Source organism: Rhagoletis pomonella, unplaced genomic scaffold (genome assembly GCF_013731165.1).
Source record: "Rhagoletis pomonella isolate Grant_MI unplaced genomic scaffold, Rhpom_1.0 Rhpom_scaffold_00002, whole genome shotgun sequence".
NCBI classification, from domain to species: Eukaryota; Metazoa; Arthropoda; class Insecta; order Diptera; family Tephritidae; genus Rhagoletis; species Rhagoletis pomonella.
Genome location: NW_023458556.1, coordinates 73,913,325 through 73,930,568, shown reverse-complemented (window position 1 = coordinate 73,930,568; position 17,244 = coordinate 73,913,325). Strand labels below are relative to the sequence as shown.

The 17,244-nt window shown below is 35.8% G+C and overlaps 1 protein-coding gene across 1 annotated transcript; it reads right to left on the bottom strand.

Moving 5' to 3' along the window:
* Positions 1–13,162: 13,162 nt before the first annotated feature.
* Positions 13,163–17,238, bottom strand: LOC118754765 (probable serine/threonine-protein kinase nek3). Its single transcript, XM_036489651.1, has 2 exons — positions 16,334–17,238; positions 13,163–16,267 (listed from the first exon to the last, which is right to left on the bottom strand). The coding sequence occupies exon 2, from the start codon at positions 14,594–14,596 to the stop codon at positions 13,163–13,165; it is 1,434 nt and encodes a 477-aa protein (XP_036345544.1). The 5' UTR covers positions 14,597–16,267; positions 16,334–17,238.
* Positions 17,239–17,244: the final 6 nt, after the last annotated feature.

Here is a 17,244-nt window from a genome sequence, read left to right as displayed (position 1 = left end):
TCTATCGACTAGGTGTATGGTGTCAAGTTAGCACTACATACCATTTTCTCTTAAAAAACGAGAGCTACAAATTTTTTCTTTCCACAACAAATTTACAACAAAAGAACTACAATTAATGCCGTAGTTAACTTTTCCAATTGCGAAAGGTTTAGTGCTAACTTGACACACGTCTGTGTGACAACATCAAAGCGCACGCCACAAATCGGAGGAGAAGCTCGGCCAAACACTAACATATGTGTAAGCGCCAATCTATTATTATTATTATTAATTAACACATATAGAAAGCATTCTTCAGGAATGCAAACAACCGATTTCTACTGGGTATTAACGCCCAGCAAGGAAACCGCAGACTAGTAAATCTAATTTCTAGTTCCGTACTACATCTTCATCGCCAAAAACGAACTAGTCCGATAGTAACTAGATCCCCACCAGTCCAAAATCGGCGAAAAGTGGTACTTTTAAAAAACGAGTACGACGCGCAGTCGCCCGCCGGGCAGACGCTGCCCAGCTGTGATCTAAAGTGACGAATTTAGAACTGGTTCGGAACTATAGAAAAGGGATGCAGAACGAACTAGATCTTAGATGTCGAATTTGGAGCTAGTTCGGAACTATCGAAAAACAGATGCAGCGGGGACTTGTTTACTTTACATACATATGTGTTTGGCGGCTTTTTCGTTCAAATCCGCTTCTATTCTGCACTTCGCAGATGCTTTTTCATAGCTTAGTAACACAAAACCAAATTTGGGTAAACATCTTAACATCTTGGGACCGTCTGGAATCTAACCAATAACAGCGAGCACCTGTGCAAACTCAGCTGCAGCCAAAGGTATGTAAACGTACATTTCTTTCAATCTTTCAAACAAATTTAATTTGAAATTGAAAACACATTTCTTTCAAAATAACTTAAAATCGCACACACGGAAGAACCAAAAATATCTAAAAGTCATAATTCTTTTTTCTTTCGTCTGTCGATTTTAGAACTGTTTCGGAACTATAGAATTTAGGACTAGTTCGGAACTATCGAGGGATGCAGCGGGGGGCAATTGACACTTCCTAGGACATCGCCATGTTAAATTCGCCAGTTGTTTGCATGCAAAGGAGGTTTATCGCGAACCAGTTATGGGTTTACTGTACTAGAAGCCCACCAGTTCAGAACTAGAGATTTTCCCCACAGGGCGTATGTTTTCCTTTCTTTTCGTACGTGTTTATTGATATACATATGTATCTGTACCGTAATGTTTTCGGACGGTACTAGCTCTTATTGCCAATATAGGTGTATTATATATCGATGGCTGAGTGGAAGATCGACCTATTTCGGCAGCCAGTTCGAAAACGCCCTATCTCAGAAAACTTTTCAAAAACGCCCTACTTCAGAATTTGATTGAAAAACGCCCTATTTCAGAATGTTATTGAAAAACACCCTATCTCAGAATTCGGTTCGAAAAGCGCCCTATCTCAAAAGAAAATACATTGAAAATAGGCTGAGATGGGGTGTTTTTGAATCGGCATCTAAGATAGGGCGTTCTTCAACCAAATACTGAGCTAGGGCGTTTTTCAATCAAATTCTGAAATAGGGCATTCTTGAAAAGTTTTCTGAGATAGAGCGTTGTTGAAAATTTTTCTGAGATAGGGCGTTTTCGAACTGGCTGCCGAGATAGGTCGATCTTCCACTCAGCCGTTGATATATTATTTCAGTATACTTTTTTTAGACGCTTAAGTTGTACAATACACTACTAGTTTTATTAATCACACATTAAAGTCGCATTTATTTTTACATAAGTAGGTGCATATATAGGTGAGTAAAAATTTCTGAAGTGGGCCCCCATTTTTTCGAGGGTCAAACTTTTTTTGTGCAATTATCTGTTTATGCTTCACAACGATAAAAAAAGTACAAGTTTGACAAAGTTTTCGAAATTCGAATTATTTTGGAAGTTATGGCTATGGACATTTTTAGAAATTGTTTAAATTTTAATTGTTTTCTCGCGATTGGTAATACCGACTTTGCTAATTTTTTAAACAGTTAATAATGATGATGTTTTCTTCCCATTTTAATTTTTTATTTGGTCATAAAATTTGTTTATGTAAAAGTTATAAAATTTTTTTTAAGTATTACTGACATCTCAGTGTTGTACGTTCTATTGGCAATTATTTGCAGAAAAGAAATTATGCATCGAGACGAAAGTTATTCACGCTTTTCTCTTGACGCCCAATGTATTTTGTAGGGAAAACCATGATCTGAAGTTTGCAAACATTTTAAAATCTCATAAAATTTAAAATAAAACATGAAATTGTTCACAATTGTTGTTGTTTGAAACTAAAAATGAGATTGTGTGTGTGAGCTTGAGTTCGGATTTTAAAATTACCCCGTAGCGAATGTCATGCATTAGTCACTTAAAAGTCTTGTATGGAAAAGTTGTGTCTTAAATGACTTTGGGCTCCGTTTGTATGGAAGTCGTTCATTACTTTTTAATAAAAAATGGTAATTTCGTCGTTGATGTCATCTGCATGACTTGGTCATGCAGTGATCATTAATGACATTCAAGCGACAATGTCCTGCAATAGACTTTCCATACGTGACCGCTGCAAGACATTGTCTGTTATAAGTCTTTGATAGTACACCTTCATGACATTGTCACCAGTGTCATTGTCAGCTATATGTCGTTTAGGATTCACAGCAAGTGCGACGATGTCACTAAATCCTCATTAGTGACGATGTCACCGGTGACCACTTTCGCTACTGGGTATATTGCTGGCAAACGTCACACTGCCTCTCAATGATTTAACCTTGTAATGTTTTTATCATGGGGAAAACGTTTGCCGTAGATATACACCTCGCATGAGTTTTTCACCAAGTATCGATTGACGAGTCTAGCGCGCTTGCGCTACTCATTTCATCGTTTTCCATACAAAATACATTGGACGTCAAGAGAAAATCGTGAATAACTTTCGTCTCGATGCATACCGACAACATTTTTTTTCTGCAAATAATTGCTAATAGATGTTACAAAAATATTACTATTACAATTTCGAAAAAATGTTAATAGCCAAAACTTCCAAAATCATTCGAATTTCGAAAAATTGCGAACCCCTTATTTTTATTTTATCGTTGTGAAGCATAAACAGATAATTGCAGCTCAAACTTCGAGAAAATGGTGGCCCACTTCACCAATTTTTACTCAGGTGGAAGAAATAATAGAAACTTTTTATTTTGACCATGTCATTCTTCAATTTCATCTTTTTCTCTTGTTTGTCTCTCCTTCTTTTTCCTTGACTTTAATATAGATCTTTATCTGTATTTTATTATATTAAGGGCGTGTGTGAATCGGTAACAAAGTTCTATGGGGAAAGCTGTTGAATAATATTTTTACTACACTCAGAAAACGGTTTAGTTATAATAACCAAGATTTGGTTATAGTGACGAAGTGGCATAGTTGGATATGGCGAAATAAATATCTAGTTCACGAAAGTCTGCAATTTACTTGAGCCTTCTAGTTGGGACAAATGTATATTTGTTAATAATTACAAAACGACTACCTTGAGTGGACAATATTGTTAGTTGACAAAAATCATTGTTCAGCAAATATAAACAATGCTTTGGTTGATACAAGTTTTCAATTAATTTTATGAACTTGCTGTACACGTGAATCAGCTAACCGTTTATTATTGGAAAAAAAGTTTCAGTTTGACACAAATAAAAATTTACTCGATGGTTGTTGTGTTTACTTCTTTTATTTGCATATATTAAGCATAAAAAATACAAACATATTTACATAAATAGTTACTAGTGTAAATAATACATATGTATATGGTGGTAAGAATTTCCTAAAAAGAAACGATTAAACAGGAATAGTCGTGCGAAAACCCAGGTCAATATCTGCTGGAAGTGCTGGTTTAAGTATACTGCTTTGCTTTTTCCTTGGCTAAATAGATACTTTCTAATTATAATTCACATGAATTATATATCCACTGAGAAACGCCTGTTGGCATCAAACTTTATATTTTTAAATAACCATACCCGCACCGAAACAACTCGCGGCGATGGCAAAACTGAAACTGAGACAAACAAGCCTGGGCATGTCATAGCACACACTTTTCTTTCTCTACCCAGCGCAGTGATCGACATGCCATAGCTTACTGAGCGCTCTGTAACCACACGCGTGTTTCGCCCGTATACGAACAGCGGTAGCGGAGCAATGATTTCCACGCACTCAGTCTCATTCAATGAATCGTTTTTATGCAATGGTCGGCATACTAGCGCATTCAAACGATTAAATAAGTGGGACTGTGTGCATTGCTTAGCTGGCGCTCTTCGTATGTGAAACACACATGAGCTCAGAGAGCGCTGATCATTATTTAGGGGGTGCTCATAAGCATGAATATATTCCGCTCTCAAACCAAATCGATCAACTAAGATTTGGTAACTATGACTAATCCATGAGTTGAAAGAAAGCTTATCTGTATTAGCAGAGCTTAATGGCATCCTTTATGAACCATACTTTAAGTTGAATGGAATTTGTAGAAATATGCTTCAAAAAAATATTTATTAGTATTTACCAAACCCTTCAACTAAATTAACGATTTGGTACAAGCTAGATGAATATTAGAAGCTTTAATATATTTAGTTATAATTACCAACTCATGGTAATAGTTCCCAATCCTTGGTCACAGTTCCCAAATATTGTCAAAATTCGGGAACTAAATATCTTTAGTTGTCGAAACTAATCCTTTTTCTCAGTGTATGGTGAGACAGTTGTGCCAATCTGCTGTGTGATATAAAATCTTTTTTGACAGCGGTAAATTTTTGATAACCGCAGATTTATGCGGAATAAAATATTACAAATTGAAGTGAAATTAATATTTTAAGAAAACATCTACCATCGTTGATTGCAATTCATCAATTTAAGCTTTTATTTAACGAAAAACTACACACATCAACAATTTTTGCGATTGTCAAAATTTTCTTGAATTTGTCAAAAATTTCACTAGCCTTATGAGCTACTGAAATTTTATTCACCTCGTAGTTGTCAAAAGTTTATACGCCGCGAAGTATTTAAATTTACCTTCCTCTTTGTCTTTATGTTTAGGTTTCTTTACTTTTATTTTAATCGCTGCATTTATCCCTTTCTTCTTCTACATACTCAACTTTACCTTCTTCCTTGGTTGAGTCTTAATCTATTCATGTACATCATAGGCAGTGATCGGACTTTAAATAAATCTGTGTGGTAGAATCTGGAAAAAAATGTGATAGATTTAAAAAAAAATGTGGTAGATCTCAGGTTTTAGATCAAACTTTGTACAAAAATTAAAAAAATTCTGCAAGGTTTCACCTAAATTGTAAACTTTTTAATTAGACTCTAAAAAAAACTATTTTTAACCGACTTCCCAAAAAGAAGGAGGTTATCAGTTCGTTGGAATATTTTTTTTTATGTATGTTACCGCATAACTTTGGACCACGTCAACCGATTTCGATAATTCTTTTTGCATCGGAAAGGTAGTGTCTCAGAGGTGGTCCCATACTAATCTGGTTTGATCCGATCATTGGATCATGAAATATATATATAAATTTTTGTTTAAGTCGTTTTTTTTTGCAAAAAATTACTTGTAGTATAATAAGGTGCAAGATTGAAGTTGCTAAAAATTGCGTTGAGGTTTGGCACTTTTTTTCCTTGACAGTGTAAAGCAGTTTTTCCATATCAAAATTATTTCGAACATATTTTAAAAGATTTCTGCAACCTTGCGGAGTGCTGCCAGGGTTTATTTTTATCACACCACGATGTAGGGAACAAATCTGGCACGTTCCACTACTTGGGATTACCGATTTTGACAATTCTAAAGTAAAAGTAAACAACGCCTCAGAAACTTTAGATGCACTTAAATTTGCCAACCCTTTCACAAAAATCGCCGTTTTTTAAACTTTCGCTATAATTCTTTTAATAAATCATTTATTTTGCAATTTAACACAATAAAACCACGTTTGCTGTCGAAAAATTGATTATTGAGAAAATTTACTCTTTTACTGTTTATTCTATCCGCTCAGTTTACTTTTACTTGAGCAGTTTCATCGCCGCCGGAAATGCGGAATATTGTATTACATCATTCTTTTGTTACCATACAGTGTTTAGGGTGGGACTATTTTTGCTCTTAAAATTAAGAAAATTATGTCGAGCAAAAATAAAACTATGTACTCAAAAACGGGAATATGTGGTAGATTTCTGACCTTGAGTAGTAGATTGTGGTAGATGAAGGGGCGTGACCCCGCCCACTTATGATGAAATACTGTATCTTAGTAACCGCGTCACCAAAGTCATGGGCTTGCAACGTTTACATGGTCAATTGTTCGAGTGGAAGTGTGAAATGGATGAATATTCAGTATAGACGTTTTAACGCGATGTAAAAGTCACTGAGTAACTCTATTTTTCTTCTGTAAATATTAGCAGGCAATACTAAAGGTAGGGACAAATAGCTATGTTATTGAAGAAAAGAAATAAAGAAAACGAGTTGATTCAAAATATAAAAAAAAAAATCTTAGAAAACACTAAAATGTTAAACGTATCCAAGCCCAGAAAACCTAAACGCTACCTTCGATTCTAGTCTGTAGACAATGTATATATATATATATATATATATATATTAGAGTGGTTCAAAAAACACTCTTTTTGTAAATTCATAAACGGTGCATCAAAATATTGGGATTTCTGGGTCGCTGATTGCGCATCTGATGTCTGTTTCTTAAAGCTCAAAATGGCGGTACCAATATGGCGATCAATTTAAAAACAATGAATGGATGTGTTTGAAACTCTGTACTCGGTAGTGTTTGGGGTCGCTGATTGCGAATCTGAAGTAAAATTTTTTTTTTAATTCAAAACAGCGGATCCAATTTGGTGATGAATTTCTTAAAAATGACTAAAACTAAAACGTTGATACTGCACGTTTGAACCATTATCATGGGTCAAAACTCGTTACGGGGGGGTTTCTGAGGTCGAGGATTACGAATCCGATGTCAGATTTTCAACATTCAAAATGGTGGATCCAAAATGGCGATCAATTTAAAAAAAAGTGATTGCATTTGGATCCGCCATTTTGAATTTTGAAAATCTGCTGACATCAGATTCGTACACAGAAACCCACTGGTAACGAGTTTGAACTATGACAATGCTTAAAACTTTCAGTATCAACGTTTTAATTTTAGTAATTTTTTAATAATTTAATAGCAAACTTTGATCCGCCATTTGAATTTTAAAAATTGACTCCAGATTCGTAATCAGCGAACCCAAAAATTCCCGAGTTCCGAGTTGCGAACCAATCCAGCTATTTTTTCACATTGATCGCCATTTTGGATCCGCAATTTTGAATTTTGAAAAACTGGCATCAGATGCGTTATCAGCGGCCCCAGAAATCCTCTGGTAAAAAGTTTGAACCCATGTATAAGCTTAAAAATAGCAGTCTCTTTTCGAAAGCATATTTTCGGGCACTAGGCCTGGTCTAACTGTCCAAGACATGTACGTTATTTAGGGAATATTCCCAATAATACCTGAGTAATTACATGTAAAAACAACATTTTTAACTGCACTATAACGTGGCACGAAAATAAAAAAAATTGAAAACATCAGCGTTTTTATAGAAAACCGACTAGCGCGACCAACATTCTTTTTTTAAATAAAAAAAAAATACGTTTCTTTTTTGATCCAGCCCAGTATCCTTCCTTAAGTCGAACCCATTAGAAGAATGAGAGGAGCTGAAAACTGCGTTTCCTTTGTTGTATAAACAAGCACATATAGTTGCAACATCTGTTCCTTGCGAACGATTGTTTTCGAAAGCAGGAGCAACAATAACTCCGTCAAGAAAGTTGACTGGCAAACATTTGGAAAAACTTCTACCCAAGGCGCATCAATAGGTTCGTTCGCGTAGCTGTTAATTGTTCATGTTTAACCAAAACTTACAAGTTTTTGCGTTCGCGTACGCAAAAAACTTGCAAAGTAGGGGAAATTGAGAGAGCAAACTGACAATGCATTTTGAGGGGAAGCTGCTGGTTTCTGCTGGATTTTTGCCAACAGCAATTTGCCAACAGGAAAACAGCTGATCAAAAACAGCTGGTTGGCATTTACGCAAATCACAAAATTGAATTTGATGGTTTGGAACATAAAAATTACAAAATGCGACTAATTAAACTTGTAAGAAATAAGTAGTTATTTGTTTAATCAATAAACTGTGTCAGTATAACACTTTGCGATGACTTTTCGTACGTTTTAAATTTTACACTTTTGTATGTAAACAAAAATTATATCAGCTGTTCGTCTAACTTGCAAGTTTCTGCAAATTTTCTGTTCGCGTACTATTTTGGATATTTCTCTCTTGTGAGAGAACAGATGACATTTCGCCGAAATTTGGCAGTTGGTTGGTTTCTGCTGGAGATTTTAAACGAACGCACCTAATACAAGGTGGTGTTGATTGATCAGCTGATTGGATATTTTTGTCTCTACACTAGTACAGGAGAATGTCACCCAAGACGGAATGAAGCAACTTTAGGATGTCAACCAAACGAAATGACGAAAATTATATCCTATTCCCTTTCGTTTTGACATCCTCCTGTACCAAAAAGCAATAACAAAATACACGGGACTTTTACTTATATGCAATCACCACCACCTTGTATGGATGCTCCTTGCTTCTACCCTTGGGAAGTACAACAAAATAAGACTTTTTCCGCTGAAACATTTTATTAATAAATCTTTTCTTAAATAAGATTAACTTGTATATTTTTCTGACGTATATGTATCTGTGTAGATACCATTCATCATTAAACATATAGTTCTGGTATGTGACGGAGTTTTATTTATTTTCAGTTCCTACATTATTAGATTTTATTATTCGGAGTTTAGGATTCCCAGAGGATGATTAACTTGTCATTTAAAAAAAATCAATTTAACTTAATACGGAATACATAATGAGTACCGATACGATTGCCGTTTGTGTTATTTCACATGTATTGTCAAAGATTAGAAATCGTTTGATAATTTAATAGTAGTTGCAAACATAAATATAAGTATTTGCATACATTAGGGCGAGAAACGCCCATTTTAAGTCCATTTTCGTGGTTTCTAAATTTGCCGTTATATGAAAGTAGGGGACGTGCAACAAGTGTTTACATAAATATTTTAGTTAATTCCATTATGTGAAAAAGTAACTGTAGGTAGGTAAATGCAATAGTCTTTAACATATCCTGGAAAATCCTTTTGAGGTCTCTAGAATTAGATTTGAAGTATTTATAAGCAACTTTGCCTAAAGACCATCATAATTCTTACGATAGTTTGCCACATGAATGATTTTTGGTGTGTATTTTAGTTTCAGCGAACAATACTATTAATTTAATATACCATTAATTCTTTGTTCATTATTATTTTAATGTATACGTTGTTGTTTATAATAAACAAGTTCGCAACTACGTTTCAAATTAAAAATATGTATAAAAAAAATTCGCAATCTTCTTTTTCAGAAAATTTATTTAGTCTGAACTGAAAATCCCATTAATGGGGTCGTAAAAGAACGGCAGAGCCTGGGTTCAAGCCCTGGTCAAAGCAACATTACAAACAAATTTAGAAGAGAAGGTTTATTCTTAACAGCGGTCGCCCCGTGTATTTCTGCCATGAAAAAAAGCGTAAAACTGTAAGTCCCTTCCCTTTGTGTGACAACATCAAAGCGCACGCCACAAATCGGAGGAGAAGCTCGGCCAAACACTAACATATGTATAAGCGCCAATCTATTACACAAGGGGACAAAAATGGGAAACAATTTCGTTGCATCAAATGTTAAAGCTGTTTTGGACTTTTTTATGCTGATTACCAATCCGTAAGTATAAAGTCTCCATCAGCTATAGATTTGGAAAAAAACGAGGTCGAAGTGTCAAAAAATTGCGTGTTTTGCAATATTTTAGAACCCATTAAAACTAGAAGTCTCGACTACTATCCCTGAAAATACCATCCCTGTACCTTGAATTGATGGTCACTTATAGTAATCAGCATAAAAAAGTCTATCAAAAACAGCTTTAACATTTGATGCAAAACAATCACTGTTCCCTTGTGTTATTATTATTGGAAAATTTGCTAAGTCCAACAAAAAAAAAAAATAAGGAAAAAGTAGAAAATTTGCTAAGTCACAAAATTATCTACAAAATTTGTAAAAAAGCAGAATTTTTTGTTATTTGTTTTTTTTAATAAAGGGTAAATGAAAAACGCGAAACATTACATTCAAAGTTTTGCAAAATACTTAAAGAAAATTACTTAGGAACGTTTTTTGTGTCTCCTGTAAAATTGAAAAAAATGGACTTAGCAACTTTGCACTCTAAGCTTGCGATATTCAATTTGTTACAGTGAACTATAATTTGTGTGATGAATTTGTGGACAAAAGTTGATTCGTTAAAAATGTCTTTTGTTTTTTTTTTTATTTTTTTATCTTTGATAGAGTATGATCTCTACTACAAATTTAGCTACCTTATTGAGAGCCCTATCTTCTGGCAAGGAAATAAATTTAGAAATGATTAATAAAATAAAATATGATGATTTATACATACATATATTCTTGCAACGTTGCACACAATTTTTTTTTTATAGCCATGAGGTGGCAAGATACACAAGTGCTTTTGCCAATAGGGCAATTGTCAGAAGATGCTCAAGAAGCTAGAAATAAGGATTGCAGAAGGTATCGGCTACACAATACTAGAAAGTGTTCCCATGTAGCTACTAATGACGATCTGTTATCAATGCTATTGATTACGCCACATCCTCTTATAAATAGTTTGACAAATGTATCAAAAAACCGTCTAATATTTCCTGAGGAAGTAATGAAGTTACTCCATGCACCACGAATTATTAATAGTTGAATTTTATAAATGAAGAAGGTTATGAACAAGGAACGGATTTTATGGAAATTGCCTTTTTTTCTGCTAAAGAGATACAGTATATTCGATTAAGAATGTACACGATTTAGCTTTCCCTGATTCCATATATACACATTTGATGTTGCCTTTTTTGCCTTTTTTAAGATATTTGCCTTTTTTTGCCTTTTCTACCTTTAAAAAAGTGATTATAGCATTTACAATTTTTTTTTAAGATTAAAAAATATTCACATGCGCAGGGGCCTCTTGCCAAATTGGTGTTGGAAAAATTCAAAGCCGTTTTCTCAGGCTTGGAGACAATAAGGGGTGTGGATAAAATTGTAAAGGGCGAGGAAAACGCCCTTATTCCTGATAATATGAACGTTTCAAACGTTCCATATTTAAATTGGGCTCCACTTGTATCAACTGACGTCGAGCGCATATTTAGTACATTCAAGGCTTTTCTTCGCGAAAATCGAATGAAAATGCTGCCAGAAAACTTCACAATGCATCTTGTGGTTCAATGTTACTACAACTATGCTGATTAACAGCCTAATTCTGTATCACAAACGATAGGCAACACGAACGATTCGTCTGCAGAGGAATGCTTCAAAATTTAGTCCGGCGGCATCATTTTAGCCGGTTCAAACACAACCGAGACCATTGCAACGCAATGTATGAAAAGCAAGACGAAGACGACCGATAGAGTTTAATATCGCAATCAGAGAGGTTGTCGTCTGCAGACGAATCGTTCGTTTTGCCTATCGTTCGTGATACAGAATAAGGCCCTAAGTTTAATGAGTTAGAAACTCGAAAGGATAAAATAGTCAAAGATTCAAAGTACAAATTGTTCATATAATGAAACTAGTTCATAGTCTTTCTCTTTTTACTTGTAATATAAACGTTTATAAAATAAATGTATTTTTTGATTGTTCTTCGTATTTTCTGTCTTTTTTTAGTGGCTTATTTTGCTTTTTTTGCAATACCTAGTGCCTTTTCCTGCCTTTTTCGCTATTTTGTTTGTCTTTTTTGCAATATGTAGTTCCTTTTCCTGCCTTTTTTATAGGTTTTAAGGTCCTAAAAATCCGTTCCCTGGTTATGAAGATTCAGAAAGTGAGGAAGAGTACTAGTTTTTTGAATACTGAGAGTGAATCTTTTAGAGTTGCATTTAGATTTTTATGTTTTAACGAGTTCTCTATAAAACTTTTATTTAAAATTAGAAATATGTACAGCTTTATAAATTTTTATTTATGTACATATGTATGTATCTATGTATCTACATACTATTTTATGAATTAAAACCGTTACCTTTGAAACTAAACTTTGGTTTTTTTATTTTTGAGGAAAAGTGTTAATGAAACAAAAAGTTTTGAAAAGTCGTACTCTTTCTTTTAATTTGAATTCCATAAGAAAATTGTTTTCTTTAAGCCATAAGATAGTTTAGAATATAGAGGAAGAATCTTTAAATTCTCTTTCTAAAAAAACTCCATTCGGCCCTATAGCTGTAGTATTTTAGAATGAACCACAAATAATAAAAAATACCTTTTTTCAACATAAATTAACACTTTCTGGGTCAACAAGGTATTTCCGACCCCTGTCCTAAAACATTTTTTACAAGCTTTTATTTAACTTGCTCTATATATATGTATGTATGTATGTATGTTTGTTTGTTAGGGGCAAATCTTGCAATCAATTTTTAACCAACTTCCCGATAACCTAGAGACTTGAAACTGAAAGTTGGCTCAGAACCCGCTGACAATGCAATACGAAAGATGAGTTTATCCGTGGGTGGCGCAGGAATCGAGATATTTGAAAAATCCGTATTTATTGTCCGTATTGATTCATATTTAGAACGTATACTAACTACATGAAAAGGAATAACTCCACTAAAAATTTTGCCGATAGGTGGCGCATAAGTCGATATATTTGGTAAACCAGTATTTATGGTCCGATTTCGTTCATATTAAGATAACTTGCTTTAAAAATATTTGTTTTTACTATTTACTTATTTAGTGTCGATCGTATCTATCTAAAACACTAATAAAATAATTTTGCTCAGCTAGCTTGTTCTAGTCGCCACACTGTGCGCCGGGGCTTTTAATTTTTCCATATATTTTACATGGGGAAAACACAGTATTTCGTGGCAATGCTATAAATAAATGGTGAGTGAGTTTTTAAGTACATACATAGTAACTTCTCTCTCAGATTTAATAAACAATCGACATAAATACATGTGTATATATATTAAATAAAATACATACATATTTTTACATACTTGTGTATAGATATATATCAACTTACCTGACAGAATTTGATAAAGTTTTCAACGACCATCGATTTATCCGAAAGCGTCATTTGACCAGTGAAACGAACTCCCAATTGCTTTAAGTTTTCTTTTTTCTTTGCCGGCAACTTGTTCATATGTTGAAATATGCCTTCCTCCACCTTATGAGATGGGTGCACATCAAAGTTGTCTTTGATGGTAAATGTAGCCAATGGCTTGGGAGCACTTGCGGCCACGCCTGAGTGTAGCATTGCAAAGTCAGAGCTTCCAGTGGCGGCGCCCTCAGAAGAAGTATTTGAGTTAGAAGCGTTTAGATGCGTGCTGGGAAATGCCAAATTCGATACCTCGAGCGTCGACTCATTCGAGTTGGAGCTATTAGTGGCCGTAACAGGGTTCATATCAAAGATGGTGTGTTTTGAGTCGTGATCGAATACGTCCAATGTTGCGGCATCGAGACTATTGGAAGCTCGCGATACAGAAGACAACAAAGCGACTGCTTTACGTGAAGAACGAGATTTATGTGTCGTACTGCTATCCAAATCTATCAAACTAGCCGTTGATGATTGCGACTGTCCAGATTGAAGAACAGCGCTGCTGCCAATATCGCCTTGAACACCGCTATTGTAGTCGTTGGAGTGACGCAGGTATTTTAGGAATTCAAAGGAACCATCAAAATGTTGCGCACCCCCAGAGCTGGTGGCGATAGGCGTGCCCGGCTGATTGTTCCCATGCACATGCGGTAGTGTGTGTGGCGTGCCAGGCGAGGCGGTGCCCGTTGAATTGGCACTTAAGGCTGTAGACCATCGTTGCGGTGTAGGTGGATAGCTTTGGGTCGCAGCAGTTTGTGAACCGAGTGCATGATGCGGCGTAACGAGGTGATTGTGATGAAAGGCATTGGCAGCTAGGCTGCTGGTTGGGTGAGACGCGTGGCCGCCATAGAGATTCTGAGTGGGAGGAAGCGAATGTGGCACATGAGAAGAATGCGTATGATGCGTTGGATGCAAAAGATCAGCTTGCTGCAGGCCATGTTGTACCCCGGGCTGCGACGTATTAGACGCAGGCGAAGGTGCTATCGCTGATGCGGCCGACGTGTCAGCAACATTTTGCGCACAACTCCCGACAGCATTTGCTGAGCTCACACCGTTATACAGATCACCACCGCTCTGAGTTCCCGTCGAGTTGGCGTCAGCACTAACGTTCGCGTTGTTGTTGCCACTATTACCTACACCATTGTAATACTGTTGATGTTGTTGCGACGCTGACACTTGATGAGCTGCTGGTGGCGGCGACGTACACGATCCCGCACCCGAGGAGCCAAATACTTGAAACTCCTCGAAGGATGAAAACTTTAGCTCGCCATTACTCAAATACTTGGCAAACTCGGATGAATCGTTGAGAGAATTAAGGAAGAAAGAGCTAAAATTACTGGATATGCAGGACATCTTTCCTACTGTCAATGCTAACGAGCACACCTTAACTTTACGTCGGCGTTAACACTACTCTGTTCCGCTCTCCCGGTCTTTGCAGCGCGCTGTATCGCACTGAATTGTTTAGTCTGCCTACTGTTGCTTTATTATTGTGTTATTGCCGCTGTGGGGGATACGAGTGTTTGGGAAAATGCGGACAAGTGTGTATGTGACGGAAGAAAGAAGGTTGAGTGTTAACGTGTTAATAATACTGTTAAGAATAGCGCCGACCTTGGAAATTTCAACAGCTGCGCGTGCTAAATGGTTTACGTATTGAAATTTTAAAGCTTATCTTCATTGTAGGAAATCCATAATTTGCTATTTTTCTTACAAATGACTTTAGTTTTTTTGATCGTTTTAAGTGTATTATTTTATGAATACGAGTATTTTATACGATTATAAATTATTAGTGGCTTTATTTGTTCTTATTTTAATTTTGCTCGATTAGTTGAATGAATTACAAAATGGCACATAATTTGTTGATCTTCCTTTTAATGGAAGCTCGTAGACTTTTATTAATTTTTGACTCTTTTTACATGTTTGCAAAGATTATTTGCACTAACGGTCTTTCTCGTTCTTATTTATGGTATCGTAACTAATATTATAGCACTTTACTAGCACATTGTATACATGCAAGTAAAAAAAAAAACAAGCGCATAATTCAGGCACTAATCGTTTTGTAAAAGCAAGCGGGCATATATACAAACATATATGCATACTTATGTACATGTGAATATGTATAAACACTAATCCAAGCACGAATGCCCATGCGTCGCATTATTTCGATTTTGCCTTTTGAATTAACTACATACATATGTATGTACAAATGTATTTTATATATATACACATGTGTGCATATTTGATTGAGTGCCTGGTTTCCTTTGCCTTGCCTTGGTATAGCGTTTGGTTTGAGTATACGTTTTGCCTATTCAATTGCTCTTTCGTGCGCTGATATTTCTATCCACTATTGCTCAATCTGATTTCGGTAAATTTTCCTCGGTTAGGTTAGGATTTCTTTTAAATTTTAAAAGTTATGAATTTTCTTTTCTCTTAACAAATATTGTTTTGTCTCGACTTCCGTAGCGCGGCACTTAATGTAGCCGTGCCTAGCTGCTATCGCTATTTCAACTAGACTGATGCGTCAGTTGGTTGTCCGGCCGGCCAGGCGTATGTACAGGCAGCAGTCAGGCAGCTAGAGCGGCGTGTTTTAGGTAGATTTTCACTTAAATTTTCCTATTTTTCTTTCCGTTTTGTTAGCACTTTATTTTTTTCCTTCTTACGACTTTGCGTTGTGTTCAAGTTTCCTTTTGATTTCTATTTCTTTTCACCATTTCTGAGCTAGTCGTATTTTGTTACATTCCTTTTTGTTACATATGTATCTGCATACATATTCATACGCGTGTATGTATTTGCATATGTTTAATATTATATTCTTGGTGTGGTAAATGCATTCACGTACATACATATATTGTATTTAGTCGTCCAACTAATTTTGTGTGGTGTATGAGTTATCCAAACATGCATTCCTGACTTTAGATTCCTGTTGAGCGTTTTCGCGCCCAGTCGTGCAGCTGCAATTTTTTCTTTCTCCAGGTAACATCTGTATATTAATCTGCAATGGATGCCTTCAAAAAGGTTTCATTCCTTCTAAATTTTGCAAAAAAAAACTATCAAATTTGTTGTCATAACAGCTTGTGCTGCTTGGGTCCGTACCTCATGTATGTACATATACATATACATGTATAAGTAAATAGTGCAACTTTCTTCGCTCTGCTAACCTTCCATAACTATGTACATACATGTAGTTACTTTTCTGTGTTATTAGTTGTATGTACGTTTTTTTTCCTTGTCCGTTTTACCTGCGTAGCACTATCGACCTATGATGCTCACATCTAGTTTGAGTACAAGTTTTCTCCAATAATTTTATGCGCACTGAATCAGCCTAAATCGAAACTGAGACTATTTAAACTAACCGAAGTCGAGTTGTGAAACGAATCCGTATTGCGCCGCCTAATAAACGTTGCCGCCATGCACCGTGCCGCACCGATCTCAAACTAAATGGGAAACTGTCTAAGTATGCTGAAGGAAGTAGTTAACAGTATACAAGAAAGCAGAGGCAATTTTGAGGATTTTGACTTCACACTCGCCAACTCGCTCACATCCGACGAGTTTTCTTCTTCCTCCGGCTCTGCTTCTCTTATTCACCCACCGTTTAATCTTCCTTCGTAGTAATTACGCGTAACAGGCAGGCAGGCAAGTAGACAGTCTGGGAAGCAGACAAGGCAGCGAACGCCTAGCTGGCGAAGTAAGACATCCGTCTGTCCTCCTGTGCTGCGTCTATCGGTGCTAACGTCTGGTATTTGGATAGGTAAGTCGACAAACTCCGTCGAATATATAGACGGTGAAATTCGTTGATTTTACACTATGTTATTTTGTCGTTTTACAGCGTCGTGTCGCATAGTCTCATCCATACATATGTATGTATGTACATAGGTATCTACCTACAGCGTACGCACAATAGTATGTACATACCGAAGAACAAATGTAAATATGTAGTAGTTTATATTATGACTTTTATATAGTACGGCGCTGTAGTATGAGTGACTCGGCCACTAAAGGAAAAA